Source organism: Pelophylax lessonae (genome assembly GCF_965119305.1).
Source record: "Pelophylax lessonae genome assembly, chromosome: 3".
In the NCBI taxonomy this organism is placed as follows: Eukaryota; Metazoa; Chordata; class Amphibia; order Anura; family Ranidae; genus Pelophylax; species Pelophylax lessonae.
This window is the reverse complement of record NC_138770.1, coordinates 433,274,972-433,292,968: the sequence shown is the minus strand read 5'-3', so window position 1 is coordinate 433,292,968 and position 17,997 is coordinate 433,274,972. Positions and strand designations below refer to the sequence as shown.

Sequence of the window (17,997 nt, the reverse complement as noted above, 5' to 3'; positions counted from 1 at the left end):
TCGGTTTCTTCCAAACCGATGGCCTCCATTGGCTGCTGGCGTCTCTGTTTCCAGCCTGCCATGCTCTCTTGATGAGCCTTTTGTTGAGCTGCAAAGCTCCGTTGTTTCAGCATCTCCCCCATTTTGGGTTTACTTTTCATCTGAGCACACTGCGTCTCCATAGCAGTTTCATCAGTGTTGCTAGGGACAACAACCTTCCTCTTTAGTAGACTCTCTTTAGGCATGGATGGGGCTGGTTCAGACGGTAACATCCCCTCCATCCATAGAATCCGGTCTCTCATTTCATCTATCTTTGCATTTTTCAGGCGTTTGGATCGCCCCATCTTCAATAACTCCACAAATTTTTCACAGTCCAGCAAAAAATTTTCAGACCACTGTCTCTTTAACACATGTAGTTTTTCTCTCTCTTGCAAGATCTCTTTTCCTGCACACACAGTTTGTGCAGTCACTTGCACCAGACACAACAAAGTTCATCAAATAATTTTGAGACCGCTGTCTCTTTAAAACACTTTTTTTTTTTTTTCTGTCAGGATCTTCTCTCCTGCACACCTAGATTGTGCAATCTCATGCACCAGATAAAGTTCATCAAACATTTGCACTTCCTTGCAGGGATCTTGCTGCTTCTGCCCACTGCATACCTCCACCATATGTAAGGGATTAGCTCGGTGGCGGGTGTGGATGACCCCTTTGGGGGTGCGTTTTCACAGAGAGATAGCCGAGCAGAGGTTGAAAACAAGACTGATTTATTCATGCAATTTACTTCACACAATTGCAAGCGTCAAAACAGCCAAAATAAAATAAAAGACAAAATAAATCCTTGCCTCTGTGGGCGGCTACCTTCTCACGCTGGAACCTACCTAAGAAGTCTTTCCAACCTACTGTTGGGCCGACACTGCTGATCTTACAGCAGACACTCAAATGTCCATTTGTTTGCTTTTCACACAGCACAAACATTGTCCATTGAACATGTCCCTTTGTTTTCTTTCACACAGCACATGTTCATTTATAACAGGATCCTTTACTCTTCAGATTCTTCACATTGAACACAGTTCATTTAACAGGTCCCTTTACTCTTCACACTCTTCACATGGAACACTTTGTCTTCTCACCTTTGAGACGTCTTCACTCGTGGTTACCCTCCTTAGCTTCACATCGCTGTAGGGGGTCTTCTCCCATGCTCACCAGCTTGTCGGGAGGCACACATCCGACTGTCCCCCTCTCCCAGCCCACACGGCGACAGGCGGCAGCAGTCCTTCTCCCATGCCCACACGGCGTCGGGAGGTACACGTATGTCTGTCCTCCTCTCCCAGCCTACACGGCGACAGGAGGCAGCACTCAATAGATTTTCTCTGGACAAATTATAGAGTCCTTGATCTCCTCATTCTGAACAGCTGAATGGTTTTCAACTTCCTGCTGGCTCTCTCTGCAGCCAACACCCTATAGTATCAGTGAACTTTCAAAGCAGGTGGGAATGTGTCTCCTCTCAGTGACTACATTCCCAGATTTACCTGACTTCCTGTCACAATATATATACATACACACACACACACACACATACACACACACACACACACACACACACACACACACATACAGGGAGAGCAGAATTATTAGGCAAATGAGTATTTTGACCACATCATCCTCTTTATGCATGTTGTCTTACTCCAAGCTGTATAGGCTCGAAAGCCTACTACCAATTAAGCATATTAGGTGATGTGCATCTCTGTAATGAGAAGGGGTGTGGTCTAATGACATCAACACCCTATATCAGGTGTGCATAATTATTAGGCAACTTCCTTTCCTTGGGCAAAATGGGTCAAAAGAAGGACTTGACAGGCTCAGAAAAGTCAAAAATAGTGAGATATCTTGCAGAGGGATGCAGCACTCTTAAAATTGCAAAGCTTCTGAAGCGTGATCATCGAACAATCAAGCATTTCATTCAAAATAGTCAACAGGGTCGCAAGAAGCGTGTGGAAAAACCAAGGCGCAAAATAGCAGCCCATGAACTGAGAAAAGTCAAGCGTGCAGCTGCCAAGATGCCACTTGCCACCAGTTTGGCCATATTTCAGAGCTGCAACATCACTGGAGTGCCCAAAAGCACAAGGTGTGCAATACTCAGAGACATGGCCAAGGTAAGAAAGGCTGAAAGACGACCACCACTGAACAAGACACACGAGCTGAAACGTCAAGACTGGGCCAAGAAATATCTCAAGACTGATTTTTCAAAGGTTTTATGGACTGATGAAATGAGAGTGAGTCTTGATGGGCCAGATGGATGGGCCCGTGGCTGGATTGGTAAAGGGCAGAGAGCTCCAGTCCGACTCAGACGCCAGCAAGGTGGAGGTGGAGTGCTGGTTTGGGCTGGTATCATCAAAGATGAGCTTGTGGGGCCTTTTCGGGTTGAGGATGGAGTCAAGCTCAACTCCCAGTCCTACTGCCAGTTTCTGGTAGACACCTTCTTCAAGCAGTGGTACAGGAAGAAGTCTGCATCCTTCAAGAAAAACATGATTTTCATGCAGGACAATGCTCCATCACACGCGTCCAAGTACTCCACAGCGTGGCTGGCAAGAAAGGGTATAAAAGAAGAAAAGCTAATGACATGGCCTCCTTGTTCACCTGATCTGAACCCCATTGAGAACCTGTGGTCCATCATCAAATGTGAGATTTACAAGGAGGGAAAACAGTACACCTCTCTGAACAGTGTCTGGGAGGCTGTGGTTGCTGCTGCACGCAATGTTGATGGTGAACAGATCAAAACACTGACAGAATCCATGGATGGCAGGCTTTTGAGTGTCCTTGCAAAGAAAGGTGGCTATATTGGTCACTGATTTGTTTTTGTTTTGTTTTTGAATGTCAGAAATGTATATTTGTGAATGTTGAGATGTTATATTGGTTTCACTGGTAAAAATAAATAATTGAAATGGGTATACTGTATATTTGATTTTTGTTAAGTTGCCTAATAATTATGTACAGTAATAGTCACCTGCACACACAGATATCCCCCTAAAATAGCTAAAACTAAAAACTACTTCCAAAAATAGTCAGCTTTGATATTAATGAGTTTTTTGGGTTCATTGAGAACATGGTTGTTCAATAATAAAATTAATCCTCAAAAATATTCGTTTGCCTAATAATTCTGCACTCCCTGTACATACACACACACACACACAGCATCCGGAAAGTATTCACAGTGCTTCAATTTTACCACTTTCGTCATGTCACAGCCTTATTTCAAAATAGATAAAATTCATTCTTTTCCTCAAAAATCTACAAACAGTAACACATAATGACAGCGTGAAAGAAGTTTGAAATCTTTGCAAATTTATTAAAAAGAAAAGAAAAAAAAAATCCCATGTACATCATAAGTATTCACATCCTTTGCCGAGACACAAAATGGAGCTCAGTTGCATCCTGTTACCACTGATCATCCTTGAGTTTTCTACAACTTGATTGGAGTCAACCTGTGGTAAATTTAGTTGATTGGGCATGATTTGGAAAGGCACCTGTCTATATAAGGTCCCACAGTTAACAGTGCATGTCAGAGCACAAACCAAGCAATTAAGTCCAAGGAATTTGTCTAAAGACCTCGGAGACAGGATTGTATCAAGGCACTTATCTAGGGAAGGATGCAGAAAAATTTCTGCAGCATTGAAGGTCCCAATGAGCACAGTGGCCTTTATCATCCATAAATGGATGTCGTTTGGAACCACCAGGACTCTTCCTAGAGTGGGCCACCCGACCAAACTGAGCAATCGGGAGAGAAAGGCCCTAGTCGGGGAGGTGACCAAGAACAGTCAATCTGACAGAGTTCCAGCACTTCTCTGTGGAGAGAGGAGAACCTTCCAGAAGAACCACCATCTCTGAAGCACTCCACCAATCAGGCCTGTAAGGTAGAGTAGCCAGACGGAAGTCACTTCTTAGTAAAAAGGCACATGACAGTCCACCTGGAGATTGCCAAAAGTCACCTGAATGACTCTCAGACCATGAGAAACAAAATTCTCTTGTCTGATAAAACAAAGATTGAACTCTTTGGCTTGAATGGCAAGCATCATTGTCTGGGGCAACGCTCATCACCTGGCCAATACCATCCCTACAGTGAAGCATGGTGGTGGCAGAATCATGGTGTGGGGATGTTTTTCAGCGGCAGGAACTGGGAAACTAGTCAGGATCGAGGGAAAGATGAATGCAACAACATACAGAGACATCCTTGATGAAAACCTGCTCCATAGCGTTCCGGACCTCGGACTGGGGCGAAGGTTCATCTTCCAACAGGACAACGACCCTAAGCACACAGCACAGATAACAAAAGGAGTGGCTACAGGACAACTCTGTGAATGTCCTCAGTGGCCCAGCCAGAGCCCAGACTTGAACCCGATTAAACATCTCTGGAGAGATCTGAAAATGGCTGTGCACCGATGCTCCCCATCGAACCTGATGGAACTTGAGAGGTTCTGCAAAGAATAGGAGAAACTGCCTAAAAAAGGTGTGCCAAGCTTGTAGCATCATACTCAAAGTCTTGAGGCTGTAATTGGTGCCAAAGGTGCTTCAACAAAGTATTGAGCAAAGGCTGTGTATACTTATGTACATGTGATTTATTTTCATTTTTTATTTTTAATACATTTTCAAAGATTTCAAACAAACTTCTTTCATGTTGTCATTATGGGGTATTGTTTGTAGATAAATTATTTTGATGAATTGAATCCATTTTTAAATAGGGCTGTAACATAAAAAATGTGGAAAAAGTGAAGCACTGAATACTTTCTGGATGCATATATAGTAATATAGTATTTCTTTAACAATTTTGAAGGCTCATGCATATGTGACTTCAGTTCCACTTTAAAGTGCTTTAAACCTCTGCCGCAAAATATGAACAAGCATAGCCCTCTAGTGTGTCCTTGTCTTAATCCAAAGTAATTAGAGTAACGAGGCAGTGGACAGAAATGACACTATCAGCATGGGCCACTTATGACAAGTTTTCCTGACACCAAGAGATAAAAAGGTTACAGGGGTGGGAGCTCCAGCACACAGCCTGTGCTTGACAGACACTGCTCTGTTCCTGTGTGAAAAGGGGGAGGGGTGTCCCTTCCCTCCAAACAGCTCTCCTCACTATGTGTAACCAGCTTCCCCGCCCCATGCTTTCTGAAAGCTCAGAAAAGCTATACAATTCTGCACATTGAATGGCTGCAGAGAAGAGAAGTCCACAGATAAACACAACTTATGAATGAGGAGTTGTTTCATCTCCGTGTATCACAGGGGTGTCCAAACTGCGGCCCAACACAAAATTTGAAACGTATTTAAAAACATAGATTTTTTTTCTATTTTGTAAAAATGCATTTACAATTTGCGTTTAATTGCTTTACTGGACTTTATAAGTTTTATCTTCCAAAATAAAGATATTCCATGCTTCACAATAACGCCTTACTCACGTCATCAGTTTTCAGCAACACCTAGATTTCTGAAGAACTTTTTTTTTTTTTCAAAGATGAAGCCCATGTAGGGGAAACTTAGAGCCAAAATGTCTGATGAGCACCTTGAGAATTCATTGAGAATTGCTACTACGTCCATCCAACCAGATAATGATGCGTTAAGTTTATAAAAAAAAAAAACTTAAATATCACACTAGTTTTAGGTTACCTTCTTTTTCTTTAATAAAACAAATTACAAAAAAAATGTAATTAACTTTTATTACTTAGATAGGTACATTATCTAGATCAGTAATCGTTAACTTGTGACCTGTCTGATTTTTTTCTGTGATCCTTTAATATTTGCTTATTTTATGTGTGGCCCAAGATAACTCCTCTTCTTCCTATGTGGCCCAGGAAGATCAAAGGGTTGGACAACCCTACTGTAGGGCAAGGCAGAGTGTATAAGACTATGAGACTTGTTGTTATGACTTAGGATGGCCATATATCTCCTCAACAACAATGGGCAGGAAAATATCTGCCTGCAGTGCATCAGTAGGCATAATGCACAGAACCTATAACGACCTTCCTTTAATACTGACAGTAGTGAACAAGTGGTACTCTTGATCCTTTTCTCAATGGAAGAGTAAAGACTCAACCCAAAAAGGAAAAAGAACAAGAACATCTGATCTGGTTATAAAAGTCTACTGGGTCAATAATGACCCTGTAGCAATCTGAAGCAATGCCTAAAGTGGAAGATAAGGCTAATACTAAATTTTCTTAAAAATACCCCCACCCCCCCCCCCCCCCCACCTATTCTGAATACCCAGAGGAAAAAAAAAAAAGGAGGAGAGGAGCCTGCTGATGGCACCTGCACAGAGCTTGTGCTAGGAACATCAAAAGGTCCCATCCCGTATGTGTAAATGAGGAGACTGCCCAAAATTCCCCAGGCGTAATACCCCTCTGATGGGTGAAGCGACTTGGGAGAGTGTACCTGCCTTGCTGGAGGTGCTCCCGGGTCGTCTGGATGCTTGGGCTGGGGTGGACGTGGTAGAGCCGAGAGCCAAGGAAGAGGTCTTTGGGCAGCTGTGGAAGGGGGACGCCAGCAAGGAGCTCGTAAGGCTGAGCGAGAGGGTAGCTCACCGACGGGAGATGCCGGGCTTGGAGGAGTGCGTGAGGGTTCAGGAGCCTTCGGCGGGGGACCTGACCACACTCGGCCGCACTCAAACAGACTCGGAGACTCCGGCGAGGAGCAGAGTTGGAGCAGCCGGGAACCTAAAAGGTACATCCCAGTGAGCGGTGGAGAGATGTCACTCACTGGGGGGAGAGTGCAGAGCAGCGGCTGCAGGAGGAGGGGGAGATAAGGGACTCTCTCTGGGCAGCATACCCCTTTCTATTCAGAGCAGTGAGTCACCTTTAACTTCTGTTCTCCTCTGAACTATCAATACGAACTATCAATATATATATGTATTGCTCTTAAAGGGAAGAGAGCAAATTGATAGACAAACAAATTGACAGGTGGACCATTCGATGCGAAGAGGGGGGGAAACCAGTTAAAGGAAGTGAGCGGCAGTCACCCAAAATAAGTGCTAGTCCAGGGACATAAAAAAAAAAAAAGCAATGACTCAAGATGGACATAATAAGAAAACTATTTACTGAAAACAGGCAGTAGAAACTAATAAGAACTGACAAAACAGGACTGCAGTGGAAAAAAAAAAAAAAGAAGGAGTACACCTAACCAGTCAGGAGGAATATAAATAAGAGCATAAGAGTGACATGAAGTAGAACTCATGGATAAACAGATCTTAAAAACTCAGTTGCCTACAAAAAGGAGAAATGGCAGATTTGTTTGCAAAAATAGAAATATCTCTGAAAACAGATATAGCAAGACTTCATAGAGATTTAGGCCAGACATTGACACGAGTGGAAGAGACCGAAAAAAGACGGGAACTTCATACCTGAGAAATAAAGGAATTCAGAGAAGAAATAAAAGTACTACAAATGAACAAAGAGACAGACTTGGCCTATAAGATAGAGGATCAGGAAAACAGACAGAAGGGGGAAAAAAAAAAAAAAACTTGGGAATCAGAGGACTTCCAGAAGAATCACAAAGAGGATTACACAGAAATAATTAAAAAGACATTTAACCCATTATTAGGCAGATTAACATCAGAGGTAGTAAAGATGGAAGAGTTCATAGGATTAGAAGGCTGCAAAATATGGGAGTGGATGCCCCAAAAGATAGAATAGTGAGGTTTCACCATTATGAGGAAAAGGTACAAATATGGAAAAGTCTTCGGGGTGCCCCACCATTGAAATATGAAGACAAAAATCTAAAGATTTTTGCACACCTTTCGCCTAAAATATTAGAAAGAAAGAGTTTAAAACCCTTACTGGAGCAGATGTGCCGACAAGACATACAATATAATTTGGGTTTTCCAACTTGCCTGGTAGGCAGGAAGAATGGACGCACAGCAAGATTGAGATTTCCAGAAGAGTTACAGGATTTTTGCAAAAAATTTGAACTTCCCGATAGATATTCCTGGCTGGTCGTATAACAGGAGAGACGATTCACAGTCAAAAGATTATTGGCAACTAGTACCAAGGAAGGGCTTGAAATTAAAGAGACAATAGAAAGGAAATATCTTACTTTATGAGACATAGAAAAGGAAAAGGGGGAAAGCAGGGCTAGAAAAGTAAAGTAGTATGCAGTAGGATGGGAAACCTGAACGTCTAGTGGGTTCTGGGTGTCGCCTTCTCAATCAAGAGGAAGGGGATACCCAGTGGGAACACCAGACAGAGTATCACCCTAGGTATAGAAGAAGAGTAGACAGGTAGCGAAGATCAAATTGGAGGAAGACACCGTCTACTTTAGGACCAGGGCTAAGTCAAAAAATCCAATGCTTCAAAACATCAGTATTGGAGAGGGGAGGAATATGGAGAAGTGAAAAAGGGGGGAGGGAGGTCAAGGGAAAGGAGTTTATTTTGCCAAAAAGGTTGGAAGCTCCCCGTTTCTGATCTTTTTCTTGTCTTTGCGGACTGACACACTTCTCCCTAATCTTAAGGAGGCATTCCGGCATCTGGCTCGCCAGGAAGTGAGAGGAGATGGTGGGAGCCGGGAAGAGGAGGGTAAGAAAGGAGAGTGAAAGGAAGTATGAAAGAATTACATTCAACATATAATGTCCAAGGAATAAACACTCCAGTAAAGAGACATAAGGTATTAAAAGAAGTTAAACAATACATTGCAAATATAGTCTTAACAAGAGACAAATATCTCATATGATGTAAATGTTAAGATTGTATTCCAAATGTCACCAGATATGGTACTATTGAGACTCCACAACAAAAAAGGGCAAAAAGGAGTTGCGATAGGGTTTGCAACAAAAGATGTTAAGTTTCTTTTAGAGGAAAGGATGGTCGATCCAGAAGGGCGATATACGTTTCTGAGGGGAAGACTGCAGGATGTGGAATGCATCCTGGCAAATATATATTGCCCAAATAAAAACCCCACAAAGTATCTGGGGGAGGTATTGGAAAAGCCATGTATGGGGGCTTGCCCCTTCTCCCTCTCCCCTTTTCTCCAATTCATATTTCAGCACTGTGCTTATGTCCCTATATGTTTTCTTTTAGAATTTTGCATCTGCTCCTGACGAAGTGGCGATTTGGGCCACGAAACGCGTTGAGCTTATGATGTGTTAAATCCTAATACTACGCTACTACTTGGAATCCCAGTTTGTGATACTATGTATACTCCTCAATACTCCACCATATATGGAACCCCACTCTGTTGACTTATATGCAATTGGACTATGGGACCACTTATTAGCTCTCTCTACATGTGACAATTTCTTGTGTAACATTGTATATGCTGTTTGAATTTAATTATATGTACCAATAAACATGCCGTTTGTTTTTTGCCAGCCTGGTCACGTCTCTCACTCAAAGTCCCAACCTCATCTTCTTTTGAACGATTGAACCAGGATGGAGTCGCACGGCACTCCCACTGTGCGCCTCATTCAAAGTCCCAAACCTTTTTCCCCCCCTATACATACAGAGGCAGACAGTACGTCACATGCACTGAGGAAGGGAGACCGCCAACTCAGGTTGGTGAAGAAAAAAAGTTATATCAATCTCAGTTGACAGACGTATAGAGAATACAACCATCCCAGGGTAAAAGATTATACATTTTACTCCTCTGTGCATAGGAGGAACTCTAGATTAGATTACATAATGGTAGATCACAGATGACTGGACTTGATAGTTAAAACATCTATAGAAATAATATCTATATCAGACCATGTCCCGATAATAATGAAAATAAAAATATTGGAACATCAAAATGGGCCAGGTACCTGGAGGGTAAATGAGGAGTTGATACAAGATGAAGAGGTGGAAGGTAGAATAAAATAAGAGCTACAACAATACTTTATGAAATGAAACCCCAGGGATTTCAGAGGCCACAATATGGGAAGCACATAAAGCCTAGAGGTATTTTGATTTCAATTGAGTTAAAAAGAAGAGGGAAAGGATAAGTAGTATGAAAGCATTAATAACAGAAATACATAAGCTAGAATACACAAAATGACAGCAGATTTTGAAGTACAGCATACCTTAATATTAAAAAGAGAAGCGTTAAAAGAGTTAATGGAACAGGAAACAAGAATGGTATTTCATAGAGTGGCCAAAGAAAGATACCAATGGAGAAATAAATCCGGGAAATACTTAAAAATGTTAAGCAAAAATTATATATATTATATATTTTTTTTAATAGCAATTAATTTTATAGGGAACATGAAAGACAACAAGCGGGTTATAGTGTATACTACATCAAAAAATAGCAGAAGTATTTCTAATCTACTATAGTTCCCTGTTCTCGGTAAGACAAAAAGGATCACAGGAAGTAGAATTAAAAATAACGCAGAGAATACAAGAATTAAAGAAGCAAACCTCCCCATCAGTAGAAAAAAAACAAGTATTAGAAGGATAACACAAGAAGAGATTGAAACAGCTTTAACAAGAATAGCAACAGGAAAGAGTCCAGGACCTGATGGGTTCACGACCCGCTATTATAAAAAAATTTAGAGAACAACTGGTACCAAAATTATGTGCATATATGAAAGGATTAGGAGAAGGTAAGGAGATGAAGAGGAATCACTGGATGCTCATATTAGCGATACCTAAAGGAGGGAAAGGATGCTACTTTGTGTCCAAGCTATAGACCATTTGAATTGTTAAATGTAGATACAAAGCGATTAGGTTATAGTTTTGGCCTCTAGATTAAAGGGCTTATGCCTGAGTGGATCCATACAGTCCAAACCAGATTCGTTCTGGGGAAGAAAGGCAAAAGAAAATGGGATAAGAACCTTGCTCCTTATGCAAAAGATGAGAAGTGGAAGATCCCCAGCGTTACTCCTGTCAATTGATGCTGAAAAAGCATTTGACTGGGAATTTATGATATATACAATGGAAGCTGTAGGAATAGGGCCAATGATGACCCAATGGCTAAAAACACTATAGTCAGCCTACAGCATCAGTAAAGGTGAACGGGATGTTGTCCACTTCATTTGAAATGCATAATGAGGCAAGACAAGGTTGTCCGCTCTCTCCTCTCCTGTTTGTGCTGTCACTAGAACCTTTATTGGCAACCATACGAAATAGCGCAGATATAGGAGGGGCAAATGAAGAGCATAAAAGTAGCGACATATGCTTATGACATTCTGTTCTATGTATCTAACCCGAAAATTATATTGCCAAACTTAATAAAAGAAATTAAAAGGTATGGAGAACTTTCAAATTAGAAGATCAACCCTGTAAAATTAGAAATTTTTAATATAAATTTGAATAGGAAAGAAGAACCAGCTTTACAAAAAGAATTCATATTTTCCTGGGGGAAATAAGTTCTAAAATATCTTGGGATAAATTTAACATTGCCGCTAAAGAATTTATATCATGGAACTATATCCCACTACTGAAGGAAACAGAAATTAAACAAGACCACTCTCTTGGGTAGGACAAATAAATACGGTAAAGATGATGATAGTACCAAATCTTAAAACACAACAACAAAATTCATATGGCAGAATAAGAGATCAAGAATACAACTCTCAGTACTAAGTAGAGAGAAAGGGTATTATAATGCTGTGGTATTAACATGAATGGTGGAGTGGAAAAAAATAACAAGTGAAAAGAAAATGGGTAAAAATAAAAAATACACTGAGAACAGCATGGTTAGAAAATAATATTTGAGTTCCACAAAAATATAGAATATTAAATGGAGACACGCATGAATTGACTAAGAATGTGTTTAGGGTATGGGATTTAATTCATAAAATGGAAATATAATTCACCTTTAATCTCACCCACGGGGACAATTTATTTTACAACTGGTAATGGAGCAAAATTTGGAGAATGGATAACAGATAAAAATGCACAGATTAAAGCTATAATAAAAATGGAAAAATATGTGCGCATCAGGAACTGAAACATAAAAAGGAATTGAGGATAGTAAATGAATGGTGGTATTCTCCATTAAGACATTTTGTGATAACTTTGCCAATTAGAAAGAGCTCTATTCATTGAACGCCTGTTCAATAAGCAGACTCCTCCAAAACACTGTATATCACAGATCTATAAAATACTTACAGAGAATATAGGACCAAGAATATCACCATTCATTGATAAATGGGAAAAAGAGCTGGGAACATGGCTAGAGGAGCAACAAATAAAAGCACTGAGAGCGGTCCACAGTACAGCAGTGTATATAAATACGGTAGAGATGAATTATAAATGATTGCCTATTTGGTATATGACGCCGGTTAAAATACATAAATATCAACCAGAGAAAACCTCAATGTGCTGGAGAGGATGGAAAATGGAAGGTACTATGGCACATATATGGTAGGATTGCCCAAAGATACGGAATTATTGGCAGAAAGTGCGACAACATATAGAGGAAATTACGGGAATAGACACGGCAGGAGAAGACCAAACTAGAGAAAATTACCATTATATGGCAAAAATGGGTAGAATTTAGGAGAACAAGGAAATTGGCGGAGATTTGAAGAAGTGAAGGAGATGGGATGGAGGAGGAAGAAAGATAAAAAATGCAAAAAAGGGGGAGGGGGGGGGGGGATTATAGGCATTTTTGTATACGATTGTTCGAATATAGCTATATGTGTTTTTTCCCTTTTTTTATTGTAATGGGAAAAATTAATAAAGGATAAGGAAAAAAAAAAAAAAAGAAGAACACCCACACACTCCCATTGGTTCACAACTGCATTAGGCATAAGAAAGAATATGTGAAAAGTCTGTTTCATACAAATATTACCTGTTACTGTAATACTTCCAGTTGAGAAAATCTGTAGTGTTGTTCTTAAAGTCTTTATTCTATAGCAAACTGCAGGGTGAAGTTCAGGTTCATAACTGCACAAAAAACAAATATTTTGCATAAATGTCACATAAGCATAAAGATTAATTGAAATATCGCAGAAATAAAAATATACTTACCTTGCATGAGGTCGGTTTTTCTTAGTAAATTCTGGGAGTCTTATTTCAAATGGCATATTACACACTGCCAACACATTGACAACTTTAAATTCTGTAAATTTTACCTATGATGCAAAAACAAAGAAACACTTGATTACAAGAGCAATAATCATTAACGCGCGTGCGTGTATTATCTCACAAAAAAAAAAAAAAGTACACCTCTCACATTTTTGTAAATATTTTATCTTTTCATGTGACAACACTGAAGAAATGACACTTTGCTACAATGTAAAGTAGTGAGTGTACAGCTTGTATAACAGTGTAAATTTGCTGTCCCCTCAAAATAACTCATCACACAGTCATTAATGTCTAAACTGCTGGCAACAAAAGCGAGTATACGTGAAAGTGAATACCTAAGTGAAAAGGTCTAAAAAAAAAAAAAAAATAATAAAAATAAAAAAAATGCCCAATTAGCCATTTTCCCACCCCAGGGTCATGTGATTTGTTAGTGTTCCAAGGTCTCAGGTGTGAATGGGGAGCAGGTGTGTTAAATTTGGTGTTATCGCTCTCACTCTCTCATACTGGTCACTGGAAGTTCAACATGGCACCACATGGCAAAGAACTCTCTGAGGATCTGAAAAAAAGAATTGTTGCTCTATATAAAAGGTGGCCTAGGCTATAAGAAGATTGCCAAGACCCTGAAACTGAGTTGCAGCACAGTGGCCAAGACCATACAGCAGTTTAACTGAACAGGGTCCACTCAGAACAGGCCTCGCCATGGTCAATCAAAGAAGTTGAGTGTACGTGCTCTGCATCATATCCAGAGGTTGTCTTTGGGAAATAGACGTATGAGTGCTGCCAGCATTGCTCCAGAGGTTGAAGGGGTGGGGGTCAGCCTGTCAGTGCTCAGACCATACGCCACACTGCATGAAATTGGTCTGCATAGCTGTCATCCCAGAAGGAAGCCTCTTCTAAAGAGGATGTACAAAAAAGTCAGCAAACAGTTTGCTGAAGACAAGCAGACAGATTACATGGATTACTGGAACCAGGTCCTTTGGTCTGATGAGACCAAGATAAAGTTATTTGGTTCAGATGGTGTCAAGGGTGTGTGGCAGCAACGAGGCGAGGAGTACAAAGACAAGAGTGTCTTGCCTACAGTCAAGCATGGTGGCTGGGAGTGCCGTGGTCTGAGGCACTGGGGAGCTACACTTCATTGGGGGAACCATGAATGGCAACATGTACTGTGACATACTGAAGCAGAGCATGATCCCATGGGCTGCAGGGCAGTATTTCAACATAATGACTCCAAACACACCTCCAAGATGACCACTGCCTTGCTAAAGAAGCTGAGGGTAAAGGTGATGGACTGGGCAAGCATGTCTCCAGACCTAAACCATATTGAGCATCTGTGGAGCATTCTCAAACAGAAGATGGAGGAGCTCAAGGTCTCTAACATTCACCAGCTCTTTGATGTTGTCATGCAGGAGTGGAAGAGGGCTCCAGTTGCAACCTGTGAAGCTCTGGTGAACTCCATGCCCAAGAGGGTTAAGGCAGTGCTGGAAAATAATGGTGACCACACAAAATGTTATACAAGCTGTACACTCACTACTTTACGTTGTAGCAAAGTGTAATTTCTTCAGTGTTGTCACATGAAAAGATATAATAAATTATTTACAAAAATGTGAGGGGTGTACTCACTTTTGTGAGATACTGTGGGTGTATATACATACATACACACACACTGGGGAAAATTGTTATTTGACCCCCCGCAGATTTTGTAAGTTTGCACAATAACAAAGGGATGAAGGGTCTACAATTGTTATCATAGGTGTATTATAAAATGAGAGAGACAGACATAAACCAAAAATCAAGAAAAAAAACATGATACAAATGTTATAAGTTGAGTTGCAGTTCAGTGGGTAAAATAAGTATTTGATCCCCTACCAACCAACAATAATTCTGGCTCCAGTATGTGCTCATGTGGTACACAGATTAGACCTGTCAATTTAAGAAGGTGCTCCTCCTAACGACAACTCGTTAGGTTCTGTGGACAGGTGACTTTTATACACATTTCTTCCATCAGGGACATCAGGGACAGGACTGTAGACCTGCACAAGGCTGGAATGGGCTACAATACCATCAGCAAGAAGCTTAGTGAGAAGAAGACAACTGAAAAAATCCAACATAACCATCAAATTGCCCTCGGTCTGGAGGTCCATGCAAAATTTTGCCTCATGGGGTAAGGATGATCAAGAGAAAAGTGAGAGATCAGCCCAGAACTACAGAGGAGGAGCTTGTGAATGATCTCAAGGCAGTTGGGACCACAGTCTCCAAACAAACCAATAGCAACACTATATGCCACTATGGAATGAAAAAATTCCGCACCCACAAGGTCCCCCTCCTCAAAAACACACATGTACAGGCCTGCCTAAAGTTTGCCAATGAACATCTAAATTATTCAGAGAAGGATTGGGAGAAAGTGCTGTGGTCAGGTGAGACCAAAATTGAGCTCTTTGGCTCTAACTCGACTCGCCATGTTTGGAGGAAGAAAAATGCTGACTATGACCCTAACACCATCCCTACAGTCAAGCAAAGAATTGGAAACATTATACTTTGGGGCATTTTTTCTGCTAAAAGGTACAGGCTGACTTTGCAGCATTGAGGGGCCAATGGACGAGGCCATGTATTGTAAAATCTTGAATGAGAACCTTCTTCCTTCAGCCAGAACACTGAAGATGGGTCATGGATGGGTGTTCCAGCATCACAATGACCCTAAAGATACCGCTTAAGCAACTAAGGAGTGGCTCAAGAAGTACGTTGAGGTCATGGAGTGGCCTAGCCTCCAGACCTTAATCCTATACAACATTTATGGAGGGAGCTGAAACTTTGAGTTGTCAAGCAACAGCCAAGAAATCTTAAGGATTTAGATTAGACTTGCAAAGAAGAGTGGACCCAAATCCCTCCTGAGAAATGTGCAAACCTGGTAACCAACTACAATAAACGTCTTACAGCTCTATGCTTGCCAACAGGGGTTTCTCCGCCAAGTACGAAGTCATGTTTTGCTTGGGGATCAAATACTTCTTTTACTCACTGAACTGCAACTCAATTTATAACATTTGTATCATGTGTTATTTTCTGGATTTTTGGTTGATATTTTGTTGGTTTCATTTAAACTACACCCATTATAAAAATTATACACCCTTAGTTTCTTTGTAAGTGGGCAAACTTAAAAAATCTGCAGGGGATCAAATAATTATTTTCCCCACTATATGCCAAAAGATACTGATAACTGGGATAGATATATATATATATATATATATATATATATATATATATATATATATATATATATATATATATATATATATATATATATATATATATATATATATATATATATCAGTGTTGGGATAGTTACTCAAAAAATTACTAGTTACTGCATTTGAAAAGTAACTTCACTACTTATTACTTTACTTTCCTCTTTCTTAATTGACCGTGTAGAAGAAGATACATGACACTCTTTCTGCATAGAGTTTATTGTATAAACACAGGCTTTGGGAAACATGAGAACAAAACCTGAAAAAACAGAATAAAACATAAAGTACAAAAAAAAAGTCATAAACTTCATCCCTCTCTATTCTTCGAAATAACGATTGTATCGCACGGCTTGGGTAACGCAGGAAAGCGCGTTCCTATAGCCTAGTAAAGTAGTGTAGTTACCAATATTAGTATTGTAACTAGTTACATTACTTCGTTACCAAAAAAAGTAATGTAGTTACTGTAATCTGTTACTTTGTAACTCGTTACCCCCAACACTGATTATATATATATATATATATATATATATATATATACACACACACACACACACACACACACACACACACACACACTATAAAGACATGTAAAGATATGTGAAGTTGCATAATAAAGGTGCCTTAATATGCTGAAAATACCTCCTTCGTGCACCCTAGGTGTACTCCTGAAATCATATGCAAATATCCTGGTTTATACCGCACCACAACGCAGTCACTGCTAACTGGTTCCCCTGGTGCATTCTGGGATCCAGCAGATGTGTAAGCTGCCGGCATGTACACAAACTCCCAGCCACTATAGCGTCATGAACTTTTTTACATTTTGCTCCCCAAGTTTCAGAAGTCTACAGTACATCCGGAAAGTATTTACAGAGCTTAGCTTTTTCCACATTTTGTTATGTTACAGCCTTATTTCAAAATGGATTAAACTCAAAATTTTACCCAGAATTCTACAAACAATACCCCATAATGACAATGTGAAAGAGGTTTGTTTGAAATCTTTGCAAAGATATTAAAAAATAAAAACAAATGTTTATATATATATATATATATATATATATATATATATATATATATATATATATATACACACACACACACACACACACACACACACACACACACACACACACATATATATATATATATATATATACACTGTATATATATCATGTACATAAGTATGAACAGCCTTTGCCATGACACTCAAAACTGAGCTCAGGTGCATCTGGTTTTCACCGATCATCCTTGAGATGTTTCTACATTGGAAATCACCTGTGGCAAATCCAGTTGATTGGACATGATTGAGTTGGAAAGGTACACACCTGTCTTTATAAAAAGGTCCTACAGTTAACGGTGCATGTCAGAGCACAAACCAAGCCACGAAGTCCAAGGACCTGCCTGTAGACCTCCAAAACAGTACTGTATCGAGGCAAAGATCTGGGGAAGGGTGCAGAAAGATTTCTGCAGCATTAAAGGTCCCAATGAGCACAGTGGCCTCCATCATCCACAAATGGAAATAGTTTGGAACCACCAGGACTCTTCTGAGAGAGAGGGCCACCCAGCCAAACTGAGAGATTGGGATAGAAGGGCCTTAGTTAGGGAGGCGATTAAGAACCCGATGGTCACTGACAGAGCTCCAGCGTTTCTCTGTGGAGAGAGAACCTTCCAGAAGAATCACCATCTCTGCAGCACTCCACTAATCAGGCCTGTATAGTAGAGTGGCCAGGCAGAAACCACTCCCCAGTAAAAAGACACATGACAGCCCGCCTGGAGTTTGGCAAAAGGCACCTGAA

At 40.4% G+C, this 17,997-nt stretch overlaps 1 protein-coding gene across 1 annotated transcript in view; it reads right to left on the bottom strand.

Annotated features, from left to right (window-relative positions):
* TBPL1 (TATA-box binding protein like 1) overlaps positions 1–17,997 on the bottom strand; it is a 40,738-nt gene that overhangs the window by 5,092 nt on the left and 17,649 nt on the right. The window contains exons 5-6 of the mRNA XM_082248835.1: positions 12,909–13,012; positions 12,730–12,824 (exon numbers count right to left, since the gene is read on the bottom strand). Coding sequence (XP_082104961.1) covers positions 12,730–12,824; positions 12,909–13,012 — 199 coding nt within the window. The remainder of the gene's footprint in view (positions 1–12,729; positions 12,825–12,908; positions 13,013–17,997) is intronic.